Source organism: Trichechus manatus, unplaced genomic scaffold (assembly GCF_000243295.1).
Source record: "Trichechus manatus latirostris isolate Lorelei unplaced genomic scaffold, TriManLat1.0 scaffold00068, whole genome shotgun sequence".
NCBI classification, from domain to species: Eukaryota; Metazoa; Chordata; class Mammalia; order Sirenia; family Trichechidae; genus Trichechus; species Trichechus manatus.
In genome coordinates, this window is record NW_004444004.1 from 510,847 (window position 1) to 531,816 (window position 20,970).

General features: G+C 36.7%; 1 protein-coding gene across 2 annotated transcripts in view; it reads right to left on the bottom strand.

The window, feature by feature from the left end:
• Positions 1–13,484: 13,484 nt before the first annotated feature.
• The window catches only part of RBM41 (RNA binding motif protein 41), a 57,975-nt gene continuing 50,489 nt past the window's right edge, over positions 13,485–20,970 (bottom strand). For both annotated transcript variants that reach the window (XM_004379745.2, XM_023734442.1), the window contains 2 exons: positions 16,773–16,920; positions 13,485–15,148 (listed from right to left, as the gene is read on the bottom strand). In XM_004379745.2, the coding sequence (XP_004379802.1) occupies positions 14,982–15,148; positions 16,773–16,920 (315 nt within the window). In that variant the 3' untranslated portion in view covers positions 13,485–14,981. The remainder of the gene's footprint in view (positions 15,149–16,772; positions 16,921–20,970) is intronic.

Consider the following 20,970-nt stretch of genomic DNA (forward strand, 5'->3'; position numbering starts at 1 on the left):
TGATATTATTTGTAGATGGCTCTTATTTGAAAACAACTCCTGACTCTCATTACAAGTCTGGCAATGCTGTTACAACTTCTACCAAAGTCCTTGAAAGTCAGGCTCTTCCTAAAGTCACTTCAGCTCAACAGGCTGAACTTATTGCTCTTACTAGAGCTTGCAAACTTGCTAAAGGGAAGTCTGTGGATATTTTTATGGATTCAAAACATGCTATTGGAATTATTCATGATTTTGGTATGTTATAAAAAAAGAGGGTTTTTAAACTCTTCTGGTAACACTATTAAAAATATGGCTTTAGTAGCAGACCTCTTAGATGGTTTATTGCTCCTTTCTGAAATCGCTGTAATTAAAATACAGGCACACCAGCCGAAAAGAGTTTCTCAAACTGAAGAAATTAGAGGAAATAACCTCGCTGATGCAGTTGCTAAACAGACTGCTTCCCAAATTATTGTTGCCCCTATTATAACAAAGGAGTTTGTCTTAGGTAACTAGTGTTGCTATAACAGAAATATCACAAGTGGATGGCTTTAACAAAGAGAAATTTATTCTCTCACAGTCTAGTAGGCTACAAGTCCAAATTCAGGGCATCAGCTCCAAGGGAAGGCTTTCTCTGTCAACTCTGGAGGAAGATCCTTGTCATCTGTCTTCCCTTGGTCTGGGAGCATCTCAGTCCAAAGGACCCAGGTCCAAAGGATGTGCTCTGCTCCCAGCACTGCTTTCTTGGTGGTATGAGATCCTCATGTCTCTCTGCTTGCTTTTCTCTTTTATATCTCAAAAGAGACTGGCTTAAGACATTATCTAATCTTGTAAATCTCATCAGTATAACTGCCTGTAATCCATTTTATTACATCATAGTGATAGAATTTACAGCACATAGGAAAATCACATCAGACAACAAAATAGTAGACAATCATACAATACTGGGAATCATGACCTAGCCAAGTTGACACATATTTTTGGGGGACACAACTCAATCCATGACAGAGTTTATAGAAGGGCTTCTGGAATAACCTACAGAAAACTATTCTCATGAAATAACTAGTATTTTTGCACCCACCAAAGAGAAGATTTTGGAAACATTAGCAATTGGCTCAATCAGATGAAACTGAAACATGGGAAAAGTCAGGCTGTTAACAAGACAGGGAAGCTAAATTATGGTTGGGGCCTGACTCTAAAATTGTTCTGCCTAAACTTTTGCATGTCCCTATGATGAGGACTCTATGTGAGAACACTCATCTAGAGAGAGATAAAATGATTGAAATTAAAATAAAATACTGATGCAGAAAATCTTCTGAAGCAGCTGAGCTTGTGGCTGCTCATTGTTCTATTTGCCCTCACTATAACCCTGGGAAACATCTTAATACTTTACCTGGGCAATACCCTTTGCCTTCAGGACCTATGCTTGACTGGCAATTAGATTTTATCCAACTTCCACCTTCGACTGGTTACAAATATATCTTATTGATAATTTGTAGATTTTCACATTGGCCGGAGGCTTTCCTCTGCCGATGTTCCACTGCTTCTTTTGTAGCAAAAAAAGCTCCTCAAAAGCTAATACCTAAATGATGAGCACTAAAAATTCTTTGTACTGATCAGGGAACTCATTTTTACTGAACAAGTAATTCAAGAATTATGCCAAATCTTCCCCATGTATCAGAGATTGCATTGTCCTTATCACCTTCAGTCCTCTGGACTTGTAGAAATAATGGTATAATAAAAACTAAACTTGCTAAGCTTTCTGAATCCCTAGGCTTGTCTTGGACTTAAGTTCTCTCTTTGGGTCTTTTCTTAGTTATCTAGGGCTGCTATAACCGAAATATCACAAGTGGGTGGCTTTAAAAAACAGAAATTTATTCTCTCACAGTATAGGAGGCTAGAAATCTGAATACAGGGCATCAGCTCCAAGGGAAGGCTTTATCTCTCTGTCAGCTCTGGGGGAAGGTCCTTGTCATAAATCTTCCCCTGGTCTAGGAGTTTCTCCGCACAGGAACTACAGGTTCAAATGATGCACTCTGCTCCTGGTGCTGCTTTCTTGGTAGTATGAAGTCCACATGTCTCTTTGCTCACTTCTCTCTTTTATATCTCAAAAGAGATTGACTTAAGACATAACCTAATCTTGTAGATTGAGTCCTGCCTAATTAATATAACTGCCTCTAATCCTGCCTCATTAACATCATATAGGCAGGATTTACAACACATAGGAAAATCACATCAGATGATAAAATGTTGGACAATCACACAATACTGGGAATCACGGCCTTGCCAAACTGACACATATTTTTGGGGGACACAATTCAATCCATGACATTCCATCCTTTGGTCTCCCAAAATTCATGTCCTTGCACATGTAAAATATATTCATCTCATCATATCATAGCAAAAGTCTTAATTCAACTCCAAGCTCAAAATCCAAAAATTCCTCTTCATCTGTGAAATCTAGAAAACAAGTTATCTGCTTCCAAAGTACAGTGGTGGAACAGGCACAAGCTAGACATTTCCATTACAAATGGGAGAAATTGGAGGGAAAGAAGGGATAACAGGCACCAAGAAAGTCAGTAGAACATATTACACTAGCCCTCAGGGTTTGAAAATAATCCTCTGTTCTCTGAGACCATTTAGACAATGGCCCTGCCCTCCAGACTCTTGGTATTGGCCACACTCTCCGGATTCTGAGTAGAGGCCCGTTGGCCCTGGGCTTCAGCTGCACCTTTCAGGCCCACTGGAACAGCAACTCTGCTCCCTCATATTTGGGTGGCCCCATTCTCCTAGTCCATCTGAGTAATGACTCCACCTATTGAGACTGAGGCAACTCTGCTTCCTGGTTCCTTTGCCTCTCAGCCCCTCGGGCCTCACTGTCCACGTCTGCCCTGCTGGGTCTAGTGTTCCAAAGCTCTTTAGCTCCACCAGTAAGTGCCTGGAGGCAGCCCACTCTGCCAGTAAACTTCAGCCAGAAGGTATTCAGTTCTCTTGCTCCATGGATCAGCAAGCTTAGCTCCACCAATAAGTGCCTGGAGGCACCCCACTTTGCCAAAAAGTCTCCTGCACAAAGGCACTCAGCTCTCTCGCTCCATGGATTGGCTCCAGCACTGTGTCATGCTGGTCTCCTGGTTCTGCTGCTGTTTCTCTGCTGTTACCTTTTCTCTGCTGCTACCCTTCCTCTCCTCACTTCCTTCTGAGTCCTCACCAGAGTTGTCTAATGTCCATAATTCCACCAACAGTCTCTTCAAGGCAATCTAGGCTTTTACTGTTAGGCATTTTAAAACTCTTCCAGCCTCTGCTCATTCACAGTTTCAAAACCGCCTCCACATTTTAGGTATCTGTTAGAGCAGCACTGCACTCTCTTGGTACCAAATTCTGTCTTAGCTATCTAGTGCTTCTATAACAGAAATACCACAAGTGGATGGCTTTAACAAAGCAAAATTTATTCTCTCACAGTCTAGGAGGTTGGAAGTCCAAATTAAGGGTGCCAGCTCCAGGCGAAGGCTTTGTCTCTCTGTCAGCTCTGGTGTAAGGTCCTTGTCATCAATTTTACCCTGGTCTAGGAGCTTCTCAGCACAGGGACTCCAGGTCCAAAGGACGCACTATTCTCCTGGCTCTTGTTTCTTGGTGGTATGAAGTCCCCATGCCTTTCTGCTCACTTCTCTCATTCATATCTCAAAAGAGATTGGCTTAAGACACAACCTAATCTTGTAGATTGAATCCTGCCTTATTAACATAACTGCCTCTAATCCTTCCTCATTAACATCATAGAGATGGGATTCACCCTATATTAGGAAAATCACATCAGATGATAAAATGGTGGACAATCACATAATACAGGGAATCATGGCCCAGCCAAGTTGACACATATTTTTGGGGGACACAATTCAATCCATGACAGACGCCATCTAAAGGATTCTTTAGAACTTCACTGGAAGGGGCCTTATCTAATTCTTTTAACTAATCCTTGTGTGGTAAAATTGGAAGGAATTAATCCTTGGATTCATTTATCACCGTTAAAGAAATCAAAGCACCTATCTGGACTGGTGATGCAGCTGGAGATTTGAAACTCAGACTGAAATACCCCAGCGACCAGAAGCAAGCGACTTCAAAAACAAGTAGCTTACTCCAAGATCACGGAATGAGATTACATGCAAGCTGCTGAAATCTTTGGAATGTTTCTTAACTGTTGGTATTTTAATAGTTTTCACTCTTTTTGCTTACTTGTGGAATTATTTCTTAGTGGCTTTGGTAATCATTGAATATCTTTAAACTTAACCTGGTGAGTTGATTGAAATTGTTGCACATTGTTTAATACTTATAGCCTTTGAAACATGTTTTATTAATTTAGGTTCATCTCATAGTATATTACTAGAAAGGAACTTTTTTAAAAACTAACCCCTTCTCTGTTATGAAGTTTTTAATAAGCAGTCTCTATTTATTATAACCATCAATGACACTTGGAATGAAAATTCTTTCATCAAATTAATGCAATCAGTACCCAATGCCAGTAATTTGACTGAATGTTGGGTATGTGACTCTCCCTCTCAGTCTTCACAAGACCATATATACTGATCCTCTTGCTGTGCCAGTCTTGGATTACAGGTTCACACCTAATTTTACTGTTGATTTTGAGAGACCATTTAAACAGGCTATTTGAGTCAAATTATGGCTACCAGAGAATTATCCACTTATCAGCTCCCTGCTTCAATCTTACTCGTGCCTGGTTAGGATGTTTTATTCTTTCCACACCATGTAATCTTTTTATTAATGACACTCGGTATTATTTCACAGTAGCAGATAGCTGTTTTAAAAATGATGAAAATCTCCCAGTTTGTGCCTGACTCTGAGATCCCCTAGAACTTGGAGAGTTATCCATTTGTGAGGATTCATTAACTGCAGACTGGCTTAAAGGGGCTAATCAGTCCATTCATTTCCTAATATTCACACCAGGGCAGGTATGTTATGTGCCCCATTTGGATATGTCTGTTTATGTGGAGGATCAGCTTATTTAAGAAAAAAGTCTGATGATTCACCCTATATTTGGGCCTTGCCATGTTTAGATGGTTGGAATATGTTCGGCCAATGCACCTTAGGTACGCTTGGGGTTCCCATTCCATTCATACAATGACAGCTTACAATGGAAGAGTGACTTCAAATTAATATCCCTACAGAAGAGAGAACTCGCCCCCTCAGATAATCCCATCGCTGATAGGCCTGGATGGAGCCGGTCACTTCTTCGAACACTTGTTCCCACTTTTGGTATATTACAATTTGAAAAATCTATTCACAATCTATCTGCCACTGTGGCTCAAATGGCTGATAATGTTGTTGATGGAATGACAGCTCAGCAAAAGTCTTTAGAATCTCGTTAAAATTGTTTTAGATAATAAAATAGCTCTTGATTTCCTCCTAATTCAACAAGAAGTTTGTGCTATTGCCAATACCTCTTGCTGTTCATGGATAAATACCTCTGGAGAAGTAGAACAAGGTGTCTCTAAAATATGCCAGAAGGCCTCCTGGTTACGTACTATTTCTCCCATGACTGTACCTTCCTTCTTTGATATTTTTAGCTGGTTAAACTCAAAGTATTGGATCTGGGATATGCTCTCTTCTAGTAGCCTGCCACTCCTTTTAATCATTGTAATTGTCATTATAGTGCTTATTAAATGTAATATGCACTGTTTCTCATTGTCACGGTCAACCCTCAAGATATCCAGCCATGCAACAAATTATGTATTCAGAAGAAACTAATTTTGCTAAGAATGAAGTTTAATTCTAGGAATAGACCCTTTTTAGGAATGCCAAGTTGTTCCTCTAATGTGGCCTTGTTTGCAACACTTACTCCAAAGACAAACTCACCATGAAGATGAGGCCAAAAGCAATAGGAAGGTAACATCAGATGGTGTCTGGCCACCTCAAATAACAGGGCTGGCATCCGGGGTCTTGAAAGCTGAAACAGAGCAGCCATTCTTGAGATACTAAAATCCTTGCAGAAGATGGGTAACTCCTTTGTGGGTGATCAGCACCCCTAGTGGTAGCTTGATCAAAAGGGGGACGTGTGTAAGAAAACCCCAAAACCAAGGCATTTGGCATAACTAAGGTGGCTGTCCCAGAACTAAATTAAAACTCCATTTTGAATCAAAACTGTGGCTAGGCCTGAAATCTTCACTCCTGCTGCCCCGAAGAGACAATTCAGCTTCTTGTAAAACTTCAATTGCTTGTAGCACAGAAAGGAACAAGGGTCAAGACTTTAGCTTGTATGAGGAATTATTTTTTAAAAAGATGTTTGTCAAGAATGTTTATGCAGCTTGATCCTAGAAGAATGACTTGGTCAACATGTTCCAGGAGGTTAGAGAATAGAATTGATAATGTTTAGAAAGTTTGTAGCTTAATGATGCCCCTTGTAACGTTTGTCCTGTACCCTTTGTGCCTGCGAGCATGCAGCCCTTTGTTTACTCCACCCAATAAAAACCTCGCTGTCCCCTTACAATGTGGAATACTATGATACTTTGTATGGGTGTTATGATGTGTCCTGGTTCACAAATCTGTCTCCACAATAAAACTTTTTGCTTTCACTGGTAACAGAGTGTAAGACTAGTGCTTCTCTACGAAAGTACTATGATTATCTAAAATGTTAACATTAGGGGAAAGGTATACTGGAATTCTCTGTACTATTTTTTGTGACTTTTCTATTAAATCTAAATTTTTTTTTCTAAAGACAGCTCATTGTCTTAATTTGCATTACTTTTTTAGTAAGTCTGAACATTTTTCTTAGTTCATTGGCCATTTACATACCCTTTTCTATAAATTTTTTCTTTTACCCACTTTTTTATTGGATTGTTAATCCTTGTATATTAAGAAAATTACCTTACATTGTATGTTAAGGAAATTACCTCCTTCTGTATGACAAACATATTTTTCAGTTTTTCTTTTGGTCTTTTTAATGGTGGGTTTGTGTGTAGGTGCATACAGATGTTTTTAGCTGACATTTTTTCCTGATTTGTGGGCAAAAAATAACAGTTGCAAAGTGGCTTTAAGTCTTCAATAGTAATCAAAAGATTAGGAATGCAACTTAATGAAAATGACTGTCTGTTCCAGGTTTTCTTTCCCTCCATTAAAACACTTTATTTTAAAATTTACACACAGTAAAATCCACCCTTTTTGTTGTACAGTTCTGAGTTTTGACAAATGCATAGTTATGTGAATACAATCAACATAAAGTTCCATGATTAAAAAAAATCCCTTGAGCTTCCACTTTGTAGATAAAATCAAGATACAGAAAAGCTCCATGATTTTAAAGAATCCCTCATGCTACCCACTTTGTAATCAAACCTTCCCCCACCTTTAACCCCTGGCATCCACTGATCTGCTTTCCATCACTATAGTTCTGCCTTTTTCCAGAATATCATATAAATGGAGTCATACAGTAAGTAGCATTTTGAGCTTGGCTTCTTTTGCTTAGCATAATACATTTGAGATTCATCTGCGTTGCTGCATGTAGTTCATCAGTTTTTATTGCTGAGTAGGATTCCATTGTGTGGATACACCACAGTTTGTTTTTCTATGCACCAGTTGAGAGACATCTCTGTTTTTATTTTCCTCTATTGTTAGTGGTCTCTATCTCTAGTAAAGGGCACAGGTGAGATTTCCCACTCAACAGGAAGGAGTTTCTGAAGAGTCCAGCTTAGAGGTATGTCCCAGGGTAACACACTCAAGGTGCTATTCCAGGATAATTTACATCTTCTCTCTTAAACTATATTTTAAATTGGAGAACTAACCCTAAATGAGCAGGATATCAAAGGAATAAGAGTATGTCCTGAGTATTGTCAGATGATATCCTCACAGCAGGCCTGGCAAACATTCAGGAAGCCAAGTCACTGACAAAGTATTTTGTTAATCTTTTTCTTTAAAAAATACTAAAAAAAGTAAAAATCAGTCGAAATCACACTACTTTAAAAATTTTATAAAGTAAAAGTCCCCTTTTCAGCCTATCCAATCTCATCTCCCAAATGTTTATAATTTGGTATATGTATTTCCCATCTTTTTCCTAAATTTATTCAGACATATGTGTATACACATATACCTTATCTATATAGAAATACTTTTGTTTAAAAAAGTATTCATATTACACATATTTCTTTCTAGATCTTGCTTTTTAACTTAACAAAATTGTGGACACCAGTTCAGGTCAGAATATATGGATGGATATATCCCACTTTTTTAATGGCTGTGAAATATTCCACTTGAAAGGATGTTCCATAATTATTCACCCACTTGCCTACTCTTGGACATTTGTATTGTATCCAAGTTTTTTTGTGACAGCTTATTGATATATAATTCACATACCATAGAATTCATGCATTTAAAAGTGTACAATTCAATGGTTTTTAATATATTTACACAGCTGCACAACCATCAAATTTTAGAACATTTTCACCAACTCCTTAAGAAACCTTGTGCACTTTAGCTGTCACCCCAAGCTCCCCATCCCTCCCCATCCCTAAGCAACCACTAAACTTTCTGTATCTACAGATTTGCCAATTAGCATTTCATATAAATGAAATCACATAATATGCATGCTTTTGGACTGGCTTCTTTCACTTAGCGTAATGTTTCCAAGGTTCATTCATGTTGTAGTATGCATCAGTACTTCACTCCTTGTTATGGCTGAATAATATTCCATTATATGTATATACCACATTGTGTTGATCGATTCAACAGTTGACTGACACCTGGGTTGTTTCCAGGGCTTCGAACTGGTTCAAAATGGTTCAGCAATTGCTGTCATAAACAAGGGCCTTGTATGTGTTGCACAGCAACCAAATCTGTTGCCGTGGTATTTTGACCTGAGTAGGAAACAAACTATGCCCCACTCAAAGATGGCAGCCCACTGTGCCACTCTGAATGTGTTGCTCTCTACAGTCCTGCTAATAACCAAATCTCCTGCATCAGGCTCCTAAAAGTCTCAAGAGGAAGGACTGTGGTAGGACTTTTGGAGAGCAACGTTATTGGCAGGTCTGTGGAGAGCAACACACATTCAAAGCAGCACAGTCGACCACCATCTTTGAGTGGGGCACAGCTGTTTGTTTTCTACTCAGGTCAAAATACCACAGGCAACAGATTTGGTTGCTATGCAATGCTTATGCGGCCCTTGTTTACAACAGCAATTACTGAACCATTTTGAAGCCATGGTTGTTTCCAACTTTTGGCTCTTGTGAATGCTGCTGCTATGAACATTCATGTGCAAGTTTTTGTGTGGACATATGTTTTCATTTCTCTTGGGAATAAGCATAGGAATGGAATTTCTGGGTCAAATGGTAACCGTTGAACTTTTTGAGGAACTTTCAGACCGTTTTCCAAAGTGGCGGCACCCTTTTACATTCCCACCAGCAGTGCATGAGGGTTTCAATTTCTCAACATCTTTGTCAACTCTTTTGTCTTTTTTATTATACCCATTCTAGGCGATGCCAAGTGGCATCTCATTGTGGTTTCGATTGGCATTTCCTTGATGACTAATGATGATGATCATCTTTTCATGTGCTTATTGGGCATTAGTATATCTTCTTCAGAGAAATTTCTATTCAGATCCTTTGCCCATTTTAAAATTGAATTATTTGTCTTTTCATTATCAAGTTTTTTTTATATACACTCTGGATACAAGTCCCTCATCAGATATATAATCTGCAAACATTTTCTTCCATTCTGTGTTGTCTTTTCACTTTCTTGATGGTGTCCTTTGAGGCACAATTTTTTTTATTTTGATGAAGTCCAATTTATGTTTTATTTTACTGCTTATGCTTTCGGTGTCATATGTAAGAATCCATTGCCAAATTCAAGGTAAAACAGATTTACTCCTACGTTTTCTTCTAAGAGTTTTATGGCTTTAGTGCTTATATTTAGGTCTTTGATCTACTTTGAGTTAATTTTTGTATATGTTATGAGGTAAGGGTCCAACTTCATTCTTTTGCCTATGGCTATACAGTTATTCCAGTACCATTTGTTGAAAAGACTATTCTCCTCCCATTGAGTGATCTTGGCACCCTTGTCAAAAATCAATTGATCACTGCTAGCCATTTATTAACTGAAATTTCAGTTCTATTCCATTGATTTATATGTCTATCTTTAAGCCAGTACCACACAGTTTTGAGTACTGCAGCTTGTAATAAATTTTGAAATCAGGAAGCATGAATCCTCCAACTTTTTTTAAAGAATGTTTTGGCTACTCTAGGTCCCTTGAGTTTCTATATGAATTCTACAATCAGCTTGCTAGTATCTATAAAAAGGCCAGCTGAGATTCTGACAGGGATTGCATTGAATCTGTAGACAAATTTGGGGAATACTGTTGTCTTAACAATATTAAGTTTTCCAATCAATGGACACAGGATCTTTTCATTTATTTAGATCTTCTTTAATTTCTTTCAATAATGTTTTGTAGTTTTCAGAGTATACATCTTGAACATCTTTTGTTAAATTTATTCCTAAATATTGTATTCTTTTAGATGCTATTTTAAATGGAATTGTTTTCTTAATTTTGGGTTGTGTATTGCAAGTGTATAGAAATGCAATTGATTTTTGTATCTTGATCTTGTATCCTGAAACCTTGATGAACTTGTTTATTAGTTTAGTGGATTCCTTAGGATTTTCTATTCACAAGATCATGTCATCTGCAAATATAGTTTTACTTCCTCCTTTCAATCTGCTTTTTATTTCCTTTTTGTTGCTTAATTGATCTGGTTAGAAACTCCAGTACAATGTTGAATAGCAATGGTGAAATCAGAACTCCTTGTCTTGTTCCTTTTAGAGGGAGAACATCCAGCCTTTCATTATTAAGTATGATATTAGCTGTGGGTTTTTCATAAATGTCCTTTATCAGGTGAGGACATTTCCTTCTGTTTCTAGGTTGTTTTGTTTTTGTTTTTTTATCATGGAAATGTGCTGGATTTTGTCAAATGCCTTTTCTGCATATATTGAGATGATCATGCGGTTTTTGTTATTCTATTGACAATGGTGTGTTATGTCAATTAATTTTCTGATGTTAAACCAATATTGCATTCCTAGGGTAAATCCCACTTGGTCACAGTGTATAACCCTTTTACTGTTGCTGTATTTGCTTTGCTAGTATTTTGTTGAGGATTTTTGTAATTTTGTTTTCTTGTCATGTCTTTGTCTGGTTTTTGTATTAGAATGATACTGTACTCATGGACTTAGGTGGGAAAAGTTTCCTCCTCTTATTTTTTGGAATTTTTTTGAAGAATCTGTATTAATTCTTCTTTAAATGTTTGGTAGAATTCACCATTGAAACCACTGGAGCCTGGGCTTTTCTTTGTGGGTAGTTTTTTGATTACTGATTCAACCTTTTTACTTGTTATAGTTCTGTTCAGGTTTCAATTTCTTTTTGAGTCAGTTCAAGTAGTTTGTGTCTTTCTAGGAATTTGTCCTTTTCATCTAAGCTACTGGCACACAATTGTTCATAGCATTCTTTCATAATCCTTTTTATTTCTGTAAGGTTGGTTAGTAATGTTCCATCTTTCACTTTTGATTTCAGTAATTTGATTCTTCTTTTTTTCTTGGTCAACCTAGGTAAAGTTTTGTCGATTTTGTTGATCTTCTCATAGAACCAACATTTGATTGTATTCTCTATTGCTTTCTATTCTTTTATTTCATTTATTTCTCCTCTAATCATGATTATTTCCTACCTCTGCTTGCTCTTAGTTTGCTCTTCTTTTTCTGTGTCTTAAGGTGGAAAGTTAAGATTACTGATAAGTGATCTTCTATTTTGATGTATGTATTTAGAGCTATAAATTTCTCTCTAGACACTGCTAGCTACATCCCATAAGTTTTGGTATTTTGTGTCTTCATTTACATTCATCTCAAAGGATTTTCTAATTTATCTTCTGATTTCTTCTTTTACCCACTGGTTATTGAGAAATGTGTTAATTTCCATATATTTGTGGTTTTCCCAAATTTCTTTCTGTTATTAATTTCTAATTTCATTCCATTGTGGTCAGAGGAGATAATTTGTATTACTTCAATCCTTTAAAATACATTTAGGTTTTTCATATGGCCTTGCATATAGTTTATCCTGGAGAATGACTTAACGTAGACTTGAGAAGAATGTATATTCTGCTGTTGTTTGGTGGAGTGTTCTATAGCTGTCTGTTTGGTTTAGCTGGTTTATGGTGTTTTCCAAGTCTTCTATTTCCTTGTTGATCTTCTGCCCAGTTCTATCCATTACTGAAAGTGGTGTATTGAAGTCTCCAACTATTATTGTTGACTTGCTTATTTCCTCCTTTATGTCTTTCAGTTTTTGCTTCTTGTACTTTGGTGCTCTGTTATTAAGTGCATATATGTTTATAAGTGTTGTATCTTCCTGATGGATTGACCCTTTTATCATTATAAAATGTCACTCTTTACCACAACTTTTTAAAAAAATTTATTTTGTCTGATATTAGTATTGCCACTCCAGCTTTCTTACATGATATATTTTTGTCCATCCTTTTACATTCAGTCTATCTGTATCTTTGTATCTAAAGTATGCTTCCAGTGGACAGTATAGAATTTAATCTTGTTTTTTCCCAGTGTGACAATCTCTCCCTTTTGATTGTAATGTTTGAGCTGTTCACGTTTAGTGTAATTATTGATATCGGTAGCTTATGCCTGCCATTTTACTGTTTGTTTTCTATATGTCTCGTGTCTTTGTTGTTCCTTTACTCCTCCTTTACTGCTTTCTTTTGCACTGAGTATTTTCTCATGCAACATTTTAATTTCTTGAACAATTTTTTGCTATACTTTTTAAGTTATTTTCTTAGTGGTTGCTTTTGGGATCACCATATACATCTTATCAGAATTCGATTCAGATTTATACTAACTTAATTCCAATGAGATATAGAAATGTTATTCCTATACAATTCTATTTTCCCCTTTTGTGGTATTACTGTTATACATATTCTAAATATGTTACAAATCTAGCAATACATTGTCATAATTATTACTTTATAGAAAATTATGTCTTCTAAAGAAGCTGAGAAAAGAAATAGAAAGTATATATTTATATCTTTTGTTATATTGTTATTTCCCATATCTGGTTCTCTTAATCTGTTCCTGCAGATTTGAGTTACCATCTAGAATCATCACTGTAGTCCAATACATCTTTGCTTCCACTCACCTCCTTCATGCTGTTATTTGCAAATATATTACATTTTTATATGTTATAATCCCAACACTGCAATGATATACAGTTTGATATAGCTGCGTTCAAATCAGTTAAGAGAAGGAAAACAAATACACATTTATACTATCTTTTATAATCACATAATTACCTTTTTTTCCTTTTCAATTACTCTCTGCTGTTATTTGCTTTCAGCCTGAAGAACTTCCTTTAGTACTTCTTGTAAGTTGGGTCTGTTAGCAATAAATCTTCTCAGTTTTTGATTATCTAGGAATGTCTTTATTTCACCTTCATTATTGAAAAACAGCTTTGCTGGATATAGGAATCGTGATAGACCTTTTTTTTTTTTTCCTTTGAGCACTTTGAAAATGTTATTTCACTGCTGCCTTCATTGTTTCTGATGAGAAGTCAGCTCTTAATCTCATTGGGATTCCCTTGTTTTTCTCGTGTTGCTCTCAAGATTTTCTCTTTTGTCTTTGCCTTTCAGCATTTTTGTTAGGATGCATCTGTAATGGATTTCTTTGTGTTTATCCTATTTGGGGTTCACTGAGCTTCTTGGATATGTAGATTGTTTTTCATAAAATTTGGGAAGTTATCAGCCATTGTGTATTCGAATATTTTTTCTGCTCCTTTTTTTTTCTCTCCTCTCTTCCTGGCACTTCCATTACACATATGTTGGTGTGCTTAATGGTGTCCCACAGGTTTCTAGACTGTTTATTTTTCTTCATTCTTTTTTCTTTCACTTCTTCAGCCTGAATAATACCATCTCATTTAATCCTCACAACCCAATGAGGTAAGTAGTAGTATTATCCTCATTTAATAGATGAGAAAACTGAGGCTCAGATTAGGTGACTTGCCAATGTCACAGAGTGGTAAGTGTGGCTGTGAGGTTTAAACAAATGTCTGACTCCAAAGTTTGTACTACTTCCTGTATATTATATTGTACTACTTCCTGTATACTATATTCCTGTATACTGTATTTCTATTCTCCAGCAGCCATTAACAACCAACTGGGGGATTTGGGACAGGCTATCTCTCTTCTAGAGAATTATTTCTTCTCACTCCCCTTTAGTATTCTTCACTAGTACGTTCCTCTTTCAAAATTCATATACCTAATAGCTAACATAATTAGAGAATTAGTCAATGTTTATTGCTTTGAATTGAATGATTACTCAATGGTAGCCAGCTTAAACGGCCATAAGAACACCAATATTTTGATCTAAAAGATTCCTTTAGAAAAATATATAGCTTTTTGAAGACAATGATCACTTAGTGGGGAAGTATTCATTAAATATGTCAACTGACTTATGAAACTACCTACTGCTACTGCTGATCGTTCTGACTTAACAGAATTTGTTGATCTTTAGGGCTGGGTTCTTGGTCTTTTGTTTACTAGGTGGATGAAATTAAGGACAGATGGGTTCTAGTAAATAAATATTTCAAAATTAAACTAGTTTTTTTTTGTTTTGTAAATAGGAGGCAGTCTTGTAAAGAATGTAATCTCTAGGGACATTGAAGACCCCAGAAAAAGTATAAAGATTAAACAAAAAGTCTTAGAAATAATACTTCCTAATTTATCCTGAGAAAAGGATACTTTTTGTACCCTATCCTTCATTCTCAGCATATCATCTGTCCTATATAATTTCTGATTATAGAAAACGTTTTTTTACCAACTCTTTCCATATATTGAAAGGAACTGTCTTAATGACTTTTTTCCCCTCTCAGTTAGTTCTCCTCTTTAACTCCAAATAAACTGCTATGTATACACAAATCCTAGATCCAAGTTTCTGTTACAAGAAAGACCACCCAGGACCCACAATCTCTTTATCTTCTAGCTGCCACTGATTTCTGCAGTGTTATCTGTAGCACATGATATGAGAGAATCAGCCTGGAGATCTGACAGTTGTGTTTTGTTCTTTCCAAATTCTATCACCAATATTTTTCCACGTAGTTTATATCCATTTACTAGATGTAATGCTTGCCATGCTATCTCCTTATCTAAAAGAGAGAGAAAAAAAAAACATGAATTTACATAGTTAATAATTCAATTCTATTCCAAGCCTGGTTTAGGTTCTTTTGCCTTTGAGTTAAATGTCAGGCATAAGGCCATATAGTCATTGGCAGTTCTCTTTTACATAATCTCCAATTTGTTTAACTCAGCAAGATTAAACTAATGGCTAAGAATAATGACAATAAAAACTTAAAATGAATGTTTGAGGGTTTCTCCTAATTGAAATATACAGGTAAAGAAACAAGAATATAGACAGTATGCTAAAGAATTCTAATCTATAACTAATACATGTGGCTCTATCTTAGTTAGATTGTAGGTAATATGAGAACCTAATCATTTCCAGAATCAGTAATACAAATAAAAGGAGTTATCATGGTATTGAGGACATTTTGCTACTCTCTTTTGATGGGTGAATGGTTGTGGGAGCCCTTGTATGGAATAAATAAGTTTAAGAACCCTTGTAGGCATGTAGGAACTTGAGGTGTGATAGTATATAGTGTATAGCAGGAGTATTCAACTTTCAGGTCTCCAAGCCTGGATGTGGGAAATAAGGAGTGGATTACTGCCAGGAGTCTGTGAAATCATAAGTAGATAAACAATGTTTTTAGACTGAACCAATAATTTGATACATTACAAATTTTCAAATATGTATAGCTGCTGTTATGATTAGTAAAACAGCTATCAATTTAAAATTAACACTGAATTTACAAAGCCTTTTTTTCATTACATATGTTTCAATCAATGCATCATATTATGTGGGGGGATCCATGAAATATTTTTTAAGTTTAAAAGGGGTCTTCACACTTGAAAAGGCTGAAAACCACTGGTGTAGAGGATCCACAAACCTTCAGTAAGACAAGAAAGGTGGTACAAGACTAGATGAAAACAGTGGAGGGGAGTTTGGCAGTACTAATGTGCTTTTATGTATAGCATTTGTGTATACGTAAGTAAGTTGTTTATAAATGATGACAGTTTAGAACAATGAAAAGTACAACTCCTACCTAACCTCCCCCCAAAAAGACATATTGGTTGGTCTGTCACAGAAACTGAAATTCCTGTATTACTCTTTCCTCTGAATTAAGACACTGAAGCCATGTATTAACATGCAAACAATATTTAGAAGAATATATCATCATCCGTTAATTAATCATGAATTATTAATGAATTAGCATATTAGCTTATAGTCACTGAGTCCTAAAGGCAAGCAGATGTACTCTGATCAGAATACCAATCTATTAATTAATAAGAAATATAATTATTACTTGGATCAGAAATACTATTGTCAGCAAAGGGAAAGTAAAGTTTGGTATGGTGGGAAAGAAGTGCCAAGTTTGTAGAAATTGAGATCTACCTTACCACAACAGGACACTGGGGTAAGGTGGTCCTGCACTATCAACGAAGGAATGGGAGGCACAAAAAAGGGGACAGAAGGACACTGAAAACATATTTTCCTTACTTCCTTTCCCTTCTTCCCAGGTGCTTGTTCAAAAGACTGTTGATTCCTGGGCTGTGGAAAACTCAAAGGGCTATAACTAAATCAGAGAGGTGATAGGTAGTCTCTCTAGTGAACTGACGCTGCAACTGAGTAGTTATCTAGATGAAGCTACTTACTGGGGAAGGTGATGAAAGCCTGGCCCCTCATGCGTCCAGTCATCATTCGAAATTGAATCGGAGGTCCTTTTCTCTCCTGGAACCGGGCGAACAATGAGATAAGATCCCTTTCAGTCACCCGAGGGCTAAGGTTCTTCAGATACAACACCTAATACAAACCAATGACCACAGAGATATCACATAAGGGAGGTAAGGCAACTCTTTTATTAAGTTAAATTAGTTTCAGATAAAGATGGTAGATTAAACACATGCATCTGACTTCACTCCTTCCAGAAATACCTCTAAAATTAGAGGGTTTTTTTTTTTTAAACACAAACTCACAAGGTCAGGAAGAACAAAAATGGAGGCAAGAACAAAAATATTTTGGACTAGAAAATACTTGGCTAAGTAGGAACTGACACAACACACCTACGAAAGTTGAATCTTAAACCAGCAGTAGAGAAACCAAAACTAATCTAACCTACACTTGAGAATTCTCAAACAGTTCAGGAATTTATAGCTTCAGGTACCTCTGGAAATGGATGCGAACAGATGGGGTTAAAATAAGGTAAGCAGGTTGAGAGATGTTTTAAAACCAATTAGATCTTTAAATCCTCTCTCCCACCATATGTAACTGAGTGAAGTCCCCTCCCCAATTCTGGCCAAATACTGGCGTTTCATTCTCTGAAGACGGGGAATGCCAGACATAGTTGAGAGAGTGAATACTGTTTCTGAAAGCAAGGAGATTAAGACAAAGAATGCTTACTGAATGCTGAAGACCCTCTAGACCTTTCCCCCATTTGGCTCCTAGAATCCTGGTAGTACCCTCAAGCAAGAGTTTGGAACAGTCTTCTCTGATAAACTTTAAGAGTAAAGATCTAAAGATACTGACTTGGGATGGGGAATTATTTCAACAAACGGTCCAGCCAGGTCACCTTAAAATGAAGCTCCAAGTCAACAAAAGCCCCTTATATACTCAGAGCTTCCAAAAATCTTTTTAGTCCCCTACTATAAATATGAACATCTATTATCAGACATCTGAAGAAAGCTTTTAATGTGAAAGACAGGCAACAGAATAAACAAACAGAAAAGAAAGTAAATGGGAGAAAATAGAGACCATGAAGGGAGAAAAAAAAAAACTTCATAAAGACATCATCTCAGAAAAATAAGAGAAGATATTGTATCTATCAGAAATGGGAAGCTATAAAAAAAAGAACATTCAAGAGAACAAGAAAAAGCTCTAATTTATTAGCTACCATGAGTTATATACTTTATAGCTTTAAGATACTTGGGAACAATTCAGATGGAACAGCAAAAGGAAAGAGCTAAAAATAGAGCTGACTTGAATGACTTAATTATTGAAGTGTATGAATAAATATAATAAACATTGTAACAAACAGTAGAATTTTTATGTTTTAAAGTCTTTAAAAACTGGATATTCTCACGTTTAGGATTTAAGTATAGTTGTATCTTAAAGGCAAGGGCATAAAATAACAGACTTGTGATTCATTTAAGTAACTTCAGGTGATCTAGAGTCTTGGCTCTCAAAAACTCATTATGAAAGCATCACCATATAAAATAACCACAAAAAGCAGTATATGAAAATAGACTGCAAGTTTCTCATCAGTTAGTTATGGTCCATACTAAGACTCTTTCCTTTGACACGAACATTTTTTAAAAAATCAAGAGGACTTCTGGTCGAGGTGGCTCTGTCAGTTCTTGCTTAGACACGTCTTCTCTACTCCAAAAACATACCTACACATACATATACAGATATGTATAATACACATATACATACCTGCGTATGTGTATATATGTATATACATATAATCTACAGAATATATATTAATATATACATACATATATACACACAAAAAGATATAGATACAGCTAAGCTCAAAAACAAGACAAACATTTCTGTAAAAAAGAAAAACAGAAACTTTAAGTGATAAAAAAGACTGAAGCTCTTCCTGGCATCCCTGTGAAATACACGGTATTATTTTGCATGCTTTGAACTTTATATAAATGGCATTATACTGTATGCATTCTTTGTTACTGTACTTTAGATGAAGATTTACAAATTAGTTTCTCATTAAACAATTAACACACATACTGTTTTGTGACATTGGTTGCCAACCCCATGACATGTCAACACTCTCCCCTTCTCGACCTTGGGTTACCTGTTACCAGCTTTCCTGTCCCCTCCTGTCTTCTCGAACTTGCCCCTGTGCTGGTGTGCCCATTTAGTCTCGTTTTGTTTTATGGGCCTGTCTGATCTTTGGCTGAAGGGTTAACCTCAGGAGTGACTTCATTACTGAGCTAAAAAGCGTGTCCGGGGTCCATACTCTCAGGGTTTCTCCAGTCTCTGTGAGGCCAGTGAGTCTGGTCTTTCTTGTGAGTTATAATTCTGTTCTACATATTTCTCTAGCTATGTCCTGGATCCCCTGTTGTGATCCCTGTCAGAGCAGTCAGTGGTGGTAGCTGGGCACCATCTAGTTGTACTGGACTCAGTCTGGTGGAGGCCGTGGTAGTTGTGGTCCATTAGTCCTCTGGACTTATCTCTTCCTTTTATCTTGTTTTCTTCATTCTCCCTTGCTCCCGAAGAGGTGAGACCAATGGAGAATCTTAGATGGCTGCTCACAGCCTTTTAAGACCCCAGATGCTACTCACCAAGGTAGAATGTAGAACACTGTCTTTATAAACTGTGTTATGTCAATTGAGCTACATGTTCCCTGAGACCATGGTCCCCACAGCCCAGCAGTTCAGTCCCTCAGGGAGTCTGGATGTGTCTATGGAGCTTCCATGACCTGTCCTTGTACAGGTTGTGCTGGCTTCCCCAGTACTGTGTACTGTCTTACCCTTCACCAAAGTTACCACTTATCTATTGTCTATTTAGTGTTTTTCCACCTCCACCCCTCCCCTCCCTCATAACCATCAAAGATTGTTTCTTTTTGTGTGTAAACTTTTTGAGTTTTTACAGTAGAGGTCTCATACAATATTTGTCCTTTTGTGATTGACTTATTTCACTCAGTATAACATCCTCCAGTTTCATCCATGTTATGAGATGCTTCATGGATTCATCATTGTTCTTTATCATTGCATAATACTCCATTGTGTGTATGTACCATAGTTTGTTTATCCAATCATCTGTTGATGGGCATCTAGGTTGTTTCCATCATTTTGCTATTGGGAACAATGCTGCAATGAACATGGGTATGCGTATGTCTATTCGTTTCACAGCTCTTATTTCTCCAGGATATATTCCTAGGAGTGGCATTGCTAGATCGTATGGTATCTCTATTGCTAGCTTTCTAAGGAAGTGCCATATCATTTTCCAAAATGATTGTATCATTTTGCATTCCCACCAGCAGTGCATAAGAGTTCCAATCTCCCCGCAGCCTCTCCAACATTTGTTATTTCCAGTTTTTTGGATTCGTGCCAGTAATGCTGGGGTAAGATGGTAGCTCCTCATGGTTATAATTTGCATTTCTCTAATGGCTAGTGTTGGCAAGCATTTCCTCATGTGTCTGTTGGTCGCTTGAATGTCTTCTTTGGTGAAGTGTCTGTTCATTTCCACTGCCCATTTTTTAATTGAATTATTTGCCTTTTTGTTGTAGAGGTGTTAGATTTTCTTGTAGATTTTAGAGATTAGACCTTTGTCTGACTTGTAATGATGAAAAATTTTTTCCCAGTCTGTAGGTTCTCTTTTTACTCTTTGGTGAAGTCTTTTGATGAGCATAAGCGTTTAATTTTTAGAAGAGCCCAGTTATCTAGCTTATCTTCTGGAGTTTGTGTGTTGTTGGTTATGGTTTGCAACCTGTTAATGCCATGTATTAGGTTCTCTAGCGTTGATCCTATTTTTTCTTCTATGAACTTTACAGCTTTGGGTTTTATATTTAGGTCTTTGATCCATTTTGAATTAGTTTTTGTATATGGTGTGAGCTATGGGTCCTGTTTCATTTTTTTGCAGATGGACATCCAGTTTTTCCAGCACTATTTGTTAAAAAGACTGTCTTTTTCCCATTTGATGGACTTTGGGCCATTGACTATAGGTGACTGGACTTACATCTGGGTTCTCAATTCTGTTCCATTGGTCAATGTATCTGTCGTTGTACCAGTACCAGGCTGTTTTGACTACCATAGCTGTATAGTAGGTTTTCAGGTCAGGTAGTGCGAGTCCACCTATTTTATTCTTCCTCTTCAGTAGCGCTTTACTTAT